The sequence below is a fragment of the Schistocerca piceifrons genome, chromosome 7 (genome assembly GCF_021461385.2).
Source record: "Schistocerca piceifrons isolate TAMUIC-IGC-003096 chromosome 7, iqSchPice1.1, whole genome shotgun sequence".
Classification (NCBI taxonomy): Eukaryota; Metazoa; Arthropoda; class Insecta; order Orthoptera; family Acrididae; genus Schistocerca; species Schistocerca piceifrons.
The window spans coordinates 518,906,347-518,919,519 of record NC_060144.1 but is presented as its reverse complement, the minus strand read 5'-3'; the positions used below and the strand labels follow the sequence as shown (position 1 = coordinate 518,919,519).

The following is a 13,173-nucleotide window of genomic DNA, read 5'->3' as shown; positions in this document are numbered from 1 at the left end:
ATTTTAAAGTGTGGGTACATATAACACCCGTAACTATGGAATTGCCCTCTTGCTCATTATCCAGAATTGTTCAAGTGTCAGCTGTGTTTGTAGTGGAATTCGTTTCAGTGAGTTAACGATTTTGTGGTTTTGTGTGAAGGTTAATTTAGTGTTGTTCGCTGTACGTCGTGTAGTAATTTTAGTAAAATTAATCGGTTGTTGTTTTTTGTTCAGAAATGGATATGACAGACAAAATTAACAGTGCATGTCTCAGGAATATGATGGGGAACACTCCTTTGGAACTGATCAAGTCTTGCAGCTTTTCGGTTTAATTGCCGAGGTTGTGAAATGCTGTATTTGTGGGGAAGAAATGAAGTTGGCTAAAGTTCCGGGGTCTCGGACCAGGGACGGTTATATGTGGCGCTGCCGGAAAGACGACATTTGGCGTTCCATACGGCGCGGTACCTGGTTCGAGAGGTCTAGGTTGGGCATGCGCGAGATTGTACTGGTGAGTTATTACTTTTGTTATAGATCCCCACGCAGTTTTTACACGCCTGACTGAAAGGAGTGTGCTTGATTAGTTTTATTTTTGCCGTGAAGTGTGTTCAGAGTTCATTAAGTACAGGAGTAAGCTGGGTGTGGGGAGGGGGGGGGGGGTCATGGGGTTGTTGTGGAGGTGGACGAGTCACAGTTTGGGAAAAGGAAGTATGGGAGGGGTAAGTCTGTGGTTGGTCTCTGGGTGTGGGGGGCTGTTGTTCTGGGTGGTGGGTGTTCTGAATGTATTTTTAGGGTTGTGGAAGGGAGGTCCAAGGCGGAATTAGTGGGGTTAATTGAGGAGTACATAGAACCGGCGTCCACAGTAGTTTCAGATGCATTTTCTTCATATAGGGGGTTGGGTGAGAGGGGATTCCATCATTTAGTAGTTAACCATAACTTAGAGTTCAAAAATTATGAGACGGGGGCTTGCACAAATACAATAGAGGGGATGTGGGGGGCTGTTAAGCCAATACTTGGGAGGGGAAGAGGCGCTCTTCCAACCTTCAGTCTCATTTAGATGAGTACTGTTGGCGGAAGAGTGTCCCTGAGGGCTATTGTGTTTTTTGGGTTTTCTTACGGGCTGTCAGTAAAATGTATAGGCCAAAAGAGGTTGGTTAATGTGGTTTGGGTAGGTGGGTGGGTGGCTGCAGCTAAGGGTGGGGTGGGTGGTTTATTTCGTGTCGGAGCGTTTGGGGGGGGGGGGGGGGGGGAGAGTGTGTTGGTTTGTGTTTTCGTTGTTGAGGATATATTTTGTTGAAGTTTTTGTTGAGTTTTACTGTGTGATTGAGACTTTTTTATGTTGCAGTTGGTTTTTGTTTGTGGGTTTTTTATTTTGGGGTGAGGGGTGAGATTGGGTTGGTTGGGGGGGGGGGGGGGTTGAGGTGTGGGTGGGTCGGGTCTTTCCTTTGGTTGAGTATTTTTTCAATGGTTTTTTGTGTGTGTGTGTGTGTGTGTGTGTGTGTGTGTGTGTGTGTGAGGGCACGCACGTGTGCCTGTGTGTGATTGTGGTGGCCAACCTAGTTTGTGGTGCCAGAACTTTTTGTGGTAAGTTTTTATTGTTTTGGTTTCAGTGCATGTATTGTGTGTTGGGGTCTAGGGAAGTGTTTTATTGAAATGTGTGGCTATGAATATTGGTAGTGGTATCAGGAGATGTTTTTGAGTTACATAGGTCAAGGGAAGTGTTCGATCCCAATTTATGGGATCGGGAGCTGCTGTTGAGCTATATAGGTCAAGGGAAGTGTTCAATCCTAATGTGTGGCGGTGTATGTTGGTGTTGGTATTGGTATTGGGAGATGTTTTTGAGCTATATAGGCCATGGGAAGTGTCTGATCCTAATGTATGGGATCGGGAGCTGCTGTGGAGCTATATAGGTCAACGGTACACTATGTAACATTACTAACTGCAGCGACCACTATAAGCTTTCTATTTACTGCAAACATGCACATTAGTGTTACCCAGAACCCCTACACTGAAAGTCCAGTTATTTTGATAACTTATAGTTGGTGCGACTAATACGATAATTTTTTACTGTTTTTCAACATCTGCAGATTTCCAATCAACTGCAGGCTACTCTAGGACTTCTCTCTACACCAGAATATGAAACTCCATTTTGAATCCCTGACAAAGAGCTAGGACTACATCGAAATGGTATCTCCTTATAGCAGTGTGATGAATTTCACACCTCATATTAAATTCATTGATATCAACAAACATAACACAGATCGATAACCAATACGTATCAGTTTACATGGCTAGAATGTAAAAGAGGTCCACTCCAATGTACTCGACATTTTGGTTGACACAACATACTAATCTGCAGCGTAGCCCGAGGTCTAGGAGGAAATTATTAGAATCGAACTATTTCGCAATTTAATCCGAGGTGTAGGCGTAAATTATTAAAACTGAACAAGTTCGCAGTTGAACATAAAATTCTAGTAACACACAAGGATTGCTCTTACTTCAAGTGTTGTAGTAAACATCACACCTCATCCTAAATTTAATTTTTTTATTATTAATTACAAATACTATAGAAGCTGATAGACACTTAACACGTAACACTTAAGAGTTAACACACCGTAAATCATTATTATTCGAAAACAAATAAACAAGTTTTGCAGTTCAGGGAAATATGAATTGCTTACATCTGAAGCAGCGATCTGATCTGCATTCTGGGTCACGATGACAGTGCAGGGCAAAATCTGTTTACCTTAGTATTTTAATACACTGTCTCATCAACGTATGAATGTTTTGACTGATCTATTAATCAAACAATACCCAACAACTATCATACGGCGCTACTTTTCAAACAATGTAACAACAACAAGTCATAGATGTGGAATAAATACGGGGTAGGGAACATCTTTGGATGGCAACCAAGTCGATTCATTCACACTTGACGGATCCTCAAAACGTTCGACAGCACTTCACAAATGCATTACGTTTACGTGCGACACATTTTCCAAACGACGAAAACCGAATTTCTGAAACTGTTTACCGCTGTCGTCTTTACATGTTAAGCATGGAAGCGGATTTGCTAGCCCAGTTAATTATAGAGCCTGCAAAACAGCTGTTGCAGTTTATGATTTAGTCAGCACAACCACTATTTCTCTCCAGATAGACAAGATGTAAACAGCTTCAGTCCAATATTTCTATTTCTGCTACACTGTACAAAAAGCCACTCCGTCCATATTAGCCGATTTTGTTTTAAAAACAAGACAAAGCCTGACAGCCCGAACATGTTTCAAAACCAGATGTGTTTACATGGGAACGAAAATCGATTGCGGAATTGGAAAATCGGCAACTAGAAGCGTAATTCCAGAATTAATTTTGAAGTGTTTACATGACTGAAAAAAGCGGTATTGGGAAATCGGTTTACGAAATCCTTCGCACAGACCACCAATGGAGCGGAAGGATGCGATGAACAGATCACTGTAAACATACTGTCTGCAGAGGGCAACACAGTTCCGACAGAAATAAAGTGAGACAGTTAATGACTTACTTCTGGACGCATCACTAGATATTTTGAGAGGTGAGTGCTACTTCTCACTACTCGCTATTCCGTTTCAGCTCCATAAGAAGTTAATGAATTTCTTCTTGCGAGTCACAATAGCCATGAAATTGGCCCTCATTATTAATGATGAAATCTTTCAACTTTTCGCTCATTATGGTCTCAAAAGCTGAAGACTGGTTGAGAATGTATCACAAGAGACAACTGAAACAAGGCGCTACACGGACAATGCACAACTTCATCAATTTGTACCGCGACAATGCGTCACCCGGTCAGTGTTGCCAGATGCAAAAAAATTAAATCGGAAGTTTAATAAGGAAAAGACGGAAGATTGCAGGGAAAGATCCGTATTTTATAACTGTGATGCTAAAATATTTTAGTAATGCTGTATTAAGAAAGAGGTAGCGGCGGACAAAACCTGTTGGAGGCCTGGTGTGGCAAAACAAAAGAGGTCCTTGGTCTTGCAACCCCCCGCCCCCACCACCCAGGAACCATGGGTGGCAAAACAAAATGAGGTCCTGGTCTTGTACCCACCCACCTCCGCACAAATGCCTCTCATTTAATGAACGTATTTTAGTATTGTCTGGAAATTGGCCCTTGAGATTTGGAGGACCTCATCCCCCCCCCCCACCCCAGGACGAGAGGCCCGCACTCCCTCCTTAACCTGCCACTGTTACGAGCACAGAAACACAATATGTGAAATTACTGCACTAAACTTACCAAATACCTCTGAAATACTCATTCATCAGAAGCCAGTAAATAACCACTATTAAATATCATATTGTTTATGACGATTTCACATTATTACACAACTATTTTGTCTGTACAGATATTCCATAATTAAAACACTCTGAAAAAATAACTTTGTCCCACTTTGATTTTTCTCCATAATGTTGAGCTTAGTTCACTGAAACTAGTAATGTATTCTGAGACATCAAGGGATCATCAATTTGGTATTTGAGCAAAGTGTCGGGTATAAAACTCGTGGAGAGAGACGAAGAGATGAATATAGTAAGCAGATTCAGAAAAATGTACTTTGCAGAACTTGTACAGAGATGAAGAGCCTCACACAGCATAGAGTAGCATGGAGAACTGCATCAAACCAGTTTTCGGACTGAAGACCACAACAACAACAATCCTGTGTGGTGCTCTTCTTCCACTGAAGGGCTGTTGTAGTGACCATGGTTGTCAGCACTATTTGTCCAATGTGACGTGTGTGTGTGTGTGTGTTTTGTGATGCATGTGTTTACAAACTTTGCACTGTCAAAGATAGTTTTTGTGACAGCTACCAAGGTGTTGTGTTTCTATTATATTCTCTAAGTTACTGTTTCTTCTTAGGCCTGTAGAAAAACTATGCTTCTTTGTATTCTCTGTGTTACGGAGACAGTTTATGTGTCATTGTAGTTGCATACAGACAGAACACTTTTGTTCAGTTCTCGAAAGGACATCTATTCGTATTTGCTGCTCTCAGAAGGAGTTACTGTATTATCTGATTTCGACCAGGGAGTGAAGTAGTTGTTGCTAAAGAGCCATGATGTCGTTTGTGCAATTTAATTATAATATTACTCAAGATTAACGGACACTTGAGCAAGACCACAGCAGTAGCGGCGTAATGGCGCTGCTGTGGCGTTTTTAGTAGTGCAGGTTGCATACATTTAGGGCCAAGCATACATTCAGGAGCAAACTTGATTGATTTATAACCCCCTTCCCCCCTTAATCTATTGTTCTGTTATTTGATTTATGACTCCTGGTGATAATCCATCCATCTGAGAAAGTCTCTCATCCTCCCCATCTCCTCCCCCACTCCTCTGGAAAATCTCAAACCCTCTCCCCTCTCTCTTGCCAGTAGAAGCACACATTTGATAAATAATTGATTAGTTAAATAAATCGACCAATCAATTAACCCTTTCTCCTCTGGGGAACCTCCACCCCTCCCTCCCATTCACCATTCCCTCTTCCCCTACTCCCATCAGGAAATTGGTGGGAAAAGACTCAATCTGTGCTTGAGAGAAAGGATCTCATGATACAAAATTGATTTTAGTGTCAGTTACGTAGCCGAGGATATACCGTTTATTTATGAAGTTCAGTTTTCTACATCTACATATCTACATCTACATATATACTTCGCTAGCCACCAAGCTGTGTGTGGCGGAGGGCACTATTCACGCTATAGTCATATTCCTCCCACCCTATGTTCCTCTCGCGGATCTCGCGAGGGAAAAACAACTATCTGAATGCCTCAGTACGAGCTCTAATTTCCCTTATCTTTTAATGGTGATCATTATGTGATATGAAAGTTGGTGGTAATAATATGTGCTCTACATCCTCGTCGGCGAAGATCGGATTTTGAAATTTAGTGACCAGCCTCTTCCGTTTAGTGCTTTGTCTATCTGTAAGTGTGACCCACTACAAACTTTCTATGAAATTTTTAATGCTCTCGCGATGGCTAAATGTACCAGTCACGAATCTTGTCGCTCTTCTTTGGACCTTCTCAATCTCTTGAATCAGTTCCAACTGGGAAGGGTCCCATACAGGCGAACAATACTCTAAGACTGGACGAATTAAAGATTTGTAAGCAATTTACTTTGTTGAAGGACTGCATTGCTTCAGGATTCTACCAATAAACCGCAATCTAGAGTTCGCCTTACCCATTACTTGTGTAATATGATCATTCCATTTGAGATCATTTCGAATAGTCACACCCAGATACCTGACGGATGTTACTGCTTCCAAAGACTGGACATTTCTTTTGTACTTGTACATTAATGGGGATTTTCGCTTAGTTATACGTAGCAGGTTACACTTACTAATACTGAGAGATAACTGTCAGTCATTACACCATGCATTTATTTTCTACAAATCCTCATTGATCTGTTCACAACTTTCGTGTGATACTACTTTCCTGTAGACTACAGCATCATCGGCAAACAGTCTAATGCCTCTGTCAATACCATCAACCAGATCGTTTATGCAAATTGTAAAAAGCAGCGAAACTCTTACGCTTCCCTGGGGCACACCTGATGTTACGCTTGTTTCTGTTGAAGTCTCACCATTCAGGACGACATACTGCTCTCTGTATGTTAGAAAACTTTAGATCCAACAGCATATGTCATCGGATAGACCGTAAGCGCGCACTTTTTGGAGCAAGCGACAGTGTCGAACGCCTTTCGAAAGTCGAGGAATATGGCATCAACCTGGGAGCTGGTATCTAGAGCCTGTTGTATATCACCACAAGGAGGGCCAACTGTGTCTCGCATGACTGCTGTTTCCTAAAACAGTGCTGGTTTCTGCAGATGAGCTTCTCAGAATCTAGAAAGGTCATTATGTCTGAACACGAAATATGTCCCATGATTCTACAACAAATCGATGCCAGTGAAATTGGCCGGTAATTATGTGCATCCGATTTTCTTCCCTTTTTATAGATTGCTATGACCTGGGCCTTTTTCCAGTCCCACGGAACTTTCCGCTGTTCCAGTGATCTCTGATAGATCATGGATAAGAATGGTGCTATATTTGTAGCATAGTCAACACAAAATCTTACAGGGATACCGTCTGGGCCAGTTGCCTTACTAGCATCTGAGGATCTTAACTGTTTTACAATTCCAGATACACTAAATACTATGTCCGCCATTCTAACATTGGTTTTATAATTGAAAGGGGGAATGGTGCTGCAGTCCTCTACAGTAAACGAGTTTTTGAAAGTTAGATTTAGAATTTTGGCCTTCTGTTTATCATAATCTATTACATTACACATACTGTCAGCAAGAGAACGTATTGAAGTATTTGTAGCGATCATAGATTTTAAATATGACCAAAATTTTTGGGGTTATTTTTAGAATCTGCAGGTAAAATATTGCTTTCAAATTCGTTAAAAGAATTTCTCATTGACCTTTTGACAGCTGCTTTCATTTCACATAATTTATGTTTGTCGGTGGGACAGTGACTATCTTTAAAACGACTGTGCAAAATCCTCTGCTTTCTCAGCAGCTTCCTAATATGTTTGTCGAACTAAGGTGGATCCTTTCCCTCCCCTATATTTTTGCTAGGTACATATTTCTCTAGCACGTGGTGGACAATACCTTTAAATTCCGACCAAAAATGCTCAATATCTTGGTGTCCCATGGTGAATACTTGGAGATATGAAGATATTCATTAATGACACTTTTATTTTCTTTCAAAACAAGAAAACTCTACACTGCTTTTTTTCCCCCACTCCCACTGACATAGAAGCCACAACGAAGTTACGCTCACTAATACCTTCTTCTAGGTTAACTTCCTCAAAAAGATCTGATCTGTTTGTCGCCAAATATTTAACATGTTCCAATCTCGAGTTGGTTTTCTAACCAGTTGCTCAGGGTTGTATGTTAAGAGCACTCCTAGAATAACTTCTCACAAGTCTTTTCCCTTTCCCCTCTGTGATAAACGTGTAATTTTCCCAGTCAATGGACATCAGATTAAAGTCTCCATCTATTACTAATGGATAATTTAGATATTTATTTCCTATGTACTCAAGACTTCCCTGAAACGTTCTGCGATGTTTGTTGCAGATGCTGGTGGTCTATAAAAACATCCTAATGTAATGGACACCTGTTGTCTCATTGAGAGCTTTATCCAGACCTTCACAGTCCGACCCAGTATCGATGTCAACTGCATTTAAATAGCTTTTAACTGCAATGAACTCACCACCTTGTAACCTCCCCCTCACTTATCGACCTTAATGACTGTGAAAAATTAAACCGCGTGCACCTAATGGAAATTTGGGAAAAGCAATCGTCACCGAAGTTAATTTGTCGGTAAAGAGGGAGGAAAGGGTTACATCTAAATGAAGGAAAAATGCAAATGAAATTGGTGGAAATTAATTTTGAAAAGGGGTAAAGTTAATAAAGAAAGTAAATGTGCAGTCGTTACGTTAACAATTAATTGGCATTAATTAGATACTTGAGATTTGGGGAAAATTACAGTCGCCGTCCCATGGACAACCACTATAACTGAAAGATTAATGCACATATATTTAGCACTAAAAGCGTGGCAACTGAAGGGTGACACGTGTTGTGTGAAAACTGAATGTTTGTCAGAAGTAATAAATTTCGCTACACTCTCACTTAATTTAGCAAAAGAATTAATAAACCCAGAAAATTGAAAGTTAATTTAGTGACTGAAATTAATAGTGAACTTTGTTTCTGAAGCACTACGAAATTCAATAAAATAAGGTTAGTCTTGGGCTACCTCAACAATCATTTCAAAAGCTACTTGAATCTACGCAATTTAGAAATAAGAGATTTAACTTTGAACTTGAATTAAATGATTCTGAACAGTTAACAATAGTAAAATTTAGTACGTACCAGGCTGAGCTGCAGTCACAGGTAAGCTAAAATATGGTAAAAAACTCGCACTCTTAATTTGTGGTTGTGTAATCTAAATGCTGTAGCCAGCTATGAATACTTTAACTGAACTTTGAAATTAAAGCAGTGAAATGGAATGATATCACTTTAATGCTGGCGTTTGAATTTCAACGACACTCGGGTTCATTCAGGAAAAGGAAGGACCCTGCTTGGTAATGCAATTGGGGCAATGAGCAACAAAGGTTCATGCTACGTTGCTGTAATTTAGTGAGAAAAATTTAAGTTTGTAAAGCTGAGGTCTGCCATACAGTTCTAAAACTTTACATGCTTCCAGTCTTCCTTGTTGGTTGATTGAAGGTTTGAGGTCGTCGATCGAGGAGGTGGCGACAGTCACTCATTGTCGGCCGTCGCCGTTGCAGAAGCTGGATGTTGGCGCGCCTTCTTCTCGACACAGTCACCAGGCGAAACGGGCTCTTGATATGCGCTAGCTAATGCTTCGCGTCCGCGACACCGTGTCAGAAACTATCATAGCAGGTCGAGTGTAATTACATGCTGCCAAACCCCGAAAGCACGGCAACTCGCGGGAGCGTCACACAACACACCTGCTCCACCGCCCTACTCCAGCCAGACTCCCTCTGCCCGTGCTCCATGCAGCAGAGTTAACACTACCAAAGATCCTAAACACTTTGGTTCTCCACACGACCTATCGATGTAATCGTTCGATAGCATAGTTTTCCCTAGGCCAGACCCAGCGTAAAAATACAAATAATACACTCCTGGAAATGGAAAAAAGAACACATTGACACCGGTGTGTCAGACCCACCATACTTGCTCCGGACACTGCGAGAGGGCTGTACAAGCAATGATCACACGCACAGCACAGCGGACTACCAGGAACCGCGGTGTTGGCCGTCGAATGGCGCTAGCTGCGCAGCATTTGTGCACCGCCGCCGTCAGTGTCAGCCAGTTTGCCGTGGCATACGGAGCTCCATCGCAGTCTTTAACACTGGTAGCATGCCGCGACAGCGTGGATGTGAACCGTATGTGCAGTTGACGGACTTTGAGCGAGGCTGTATAGTGGGCATGCGGGAGGCCGGGTGGACGTACCGCCGAATTGCTCAACACGTGGGGCGTGAGGTCTCCACAGTACATCGATGTTGTCGCCAGTGGTCGGCGGAAGGTGCACGTGCCCGTCGACCTAGGACCGGACCACAGCGACGCACGGATGCACGCCAAGACCGTAGGATCCTACGCAGTGCCGTAGGGGACCGCACCGCCACTTCCCAGCAAATTAGGGACACTGTTGCTCCTGGGGTATCGGCGAGGACCATTCGCAACCGTCTCCATGAAGCCGGGCTACGGTCCCGCACACCGTTAGGCCGTCTTCCGCTCACGCCCCAACATCGTGCAGCCCGCCTCCAGTGGTGTCGCGACAGGCGTGAATGGAGGGACGAATGGAGACGTGTCGTCTTCAGCGATGAGAGTCGCTTCTGCCTTGGTGCCAATGATGGTCGTATGCGTGTTTGGCGCCGTGCAGGTGAGCGCCACAATCGGGACTGCATACGACCGAGGCACACAGGGCCAACACCCGGCATCATGGTGTGGGGAGCGATCTCCTACACTGGCCGTACACCACTGGTGATCGTCGAGGGGACACTGAATAGTGCACAGTACATCCAAACCGTCATCGAACCCATCGTTCTACCATTCCTAGACCGGCAAGGGAACTTGCTGTTCCAACAGGACAATGCACGTCCGCATGTATCCCGTGCCACCCAACGTGCTCTAGAAGGTGTACGTCAACTACCCTGGCCAGCAAGATCTCCGGATCTGTCCCCCATTGAGCATGTTTGGGACTGGATGAAGCGTCGTCTCACGCGGTCTGCACGTCCAGCACGAACGCTGGTCCAACTGAGGCGCCAGGTGGAAATGGCATGGCAAGCCGTTCCACAGGACTACATCCAGCATCTCTACGATCGTCTCCATGGGAGAATAGCAGCCTGCATTGCTGCGAAAGGTGGATATACACTGTACTAGTGCCGACATTGTGCATGCTCTGTTGCCTGTGTCTATGTGCCTGTGGTTCTGTCAGTGTGATCATGTGATGTATCTGACCCCAGGAATGTGTCAATAAAATTTCCCCTTCCTGGGACAATGAATTCATGGTGTTCTTATTTCAATTTCCAGGAGTGTATTTACAAAACAAACCAATTATACATCGACATAAATGCATATATATAATAAAACAATTACAATATATAAAGACACAGAAATGTCATATCTTCAGGTAACAAAATAAGGAAAAAAATTATAATACAATAGATGGAAATAGGAGGATATGCTTTTGCGGCGTTAAAACCTCCCATAGCATCAGTCCTATCATTCCTAAACATTGTCCAATGCGAGTTCAGAAGTTCACTGCTATTTATGTCTGGTTTCAACCAGCTTTCGGTATCTAATACAGTATTGGCATTACTACTCTTTATTTTGGAGACTAACTCAGGGATCTTGCTACAGACACTTGTACAATTTACTAACATGAGATTTAGCATATTTAAGTCCTTTGGAATGACCTGTTAAGGCGAACTAACAATTTTTACGGTCAGCACACCCATGTCAGTATTATGAACTGGTAATTTTTCAGCCCAACAGTTTGTTTCCTGGGGGGAGGAACCTAAACTAAAAAAAAACATGTGCATGCCACAAGTACTGTGCTACCTACATAGCTGCTTCCTGTCTGTAGTGCACCCCTGATCTATCGAGGGGCGTCCTACAACCTTCACCCCATAGCGTAGGTTGAGGAATCTACAACCATTTTCGTCACAGAGTTGACACATCCTCTGGTTTAGATTCTCCACTCGACTCCAAACCAGAGGACCCCTCTCCACCCTCGGTACGATGCTGCAGATTGTCAGCTTGGCTTCCACTCTTCGAGAGACGGAGGCCACCTCCGCCAATTTAGCCAGCCATTGAAAGGACCCAAGGATTTCCTCATAACCCCAACGACTGGCATCGTTGGTGCCGACATACGCAACATTCTGCAGCTGGCTGCAGCCTGCACAGTCGATAGCCACCGGAAGAGCCTCTTCCACATCCCGGACAAGGCCCTCCAGCAAGCACACCGAGTGCACGTTGGACTTCTTCCCCGCCCTAGCCGCTATGTTCCTAGGGGGCTCCATGACCTGCCTAACATTGGAGCTCCTAATAACTAACAAACCTCATGTACCTGTCCATACCTTGCTGAAGGAGCAGCCACTATCCTGGCAGAAGATGCATTCTGATCTGGCTCAGCCTCTCCTCTCCTGCCCCCCCTCCCAGCATCAGATAGCACACTGACTCTAAAAGCAAAGTTCATGGGATCTGGCTGGAGCCTGCATCCCCCATGCAGCCTTCGCCTTGAGGCTTAAGACCTCAACACAGTCTGCCACCCACACTGAGGTGAGAGTGGGCCTGCCGGCTCAGTTGCACCTGAGGTCGGCTCAGTGACAGAGAGCTGTGATATCCCCCCTACACATCTGGTACGGCAGAGGCTGTCCCAGGCACCCCCTCCCCACCACACCTCAGGGTGGCACTCTGGAGCCTGTTGATTGTGGCCAACAAAGCTTCCAGCTGTGTTTGGACTACGGCCAACTCCTCCTGCATCTGCACACAACAGACACAGTCCGTATCCATCTAGCTAATATGTGATTTACTGTAAGAAACTTAAGGAAACCTACTGCCACACAAGGTTAACAGCTACACTCTCGTTGGCAGAAAGGACACTCAAGAATGAAAAACAATAAAAATGTATGGTAGAAGCTAGATCTGGTGCTTTTTTTCCTGCTAGGGGCTATCTAGTGAATACTAAAGAAAAATAAAGTGACCTACAGTAAACTTATAGGGGCTATGTGGTGAATATTATTAAAGAATTAAACAGTAACCCACAGTAAACTACAGCTACTGATTATCCCTCGTATTTATAATGTAAACAAACGTTTATGTACATGTCAAAATAACCTAATAAAACTATAAAAACTGTTATCTTCAATGTTCGAGTCTAAATGGCACTAATAAACGTAAATACTGACAGATACAGATACAAAACAAATCCTTAAGCTAACAATAAGAGCTCAGAATGTAAAGCACAAATACGAACTCTACTTTAGAGGAACTGACGGGCTTACAGTACACAGTCACTAAAGCCCACAAAAAGCTAAGGAATTTAAGCCAATAGCGAGGTTAGTTTTAGCTTTCTGCTAACTTAACCGCATGTAAGAAGAGCTCAGAAGTTGCACATGTCAGGTCAGAATTCACTTTCAGTATCACTTT

General features: G+C 43.3%; 1 protein-coding gene across 1 annotated transcript in view; it reads right to left on the bottom strand.

Annotated features, from left to right (window-relative positions):
• Nucleotides 1–2,830, bottom strand: part of LOC124805064 (protein AMN1 homolog) — a 99,507-nt gene extending 96,677 nt beyond the window's left edge. Inside the window, exon 1 of the mRNA XM_047265489.1 lies at nucleotides 2,658–2,830. Within this exon, the coding sequence (XP_047121445.1) occupies nucleotides 2,658–2,683 (26 nt within the window). The 5' untranslated portion in view covers nucleotides 2,684–2,830. The remainder of the gene's footprint in view (nucleotides 1–2,657) is intronic.
• Between the last annotated feature and the right edge of the window lie 10,343 nt (nucleotides 2,831–13,173).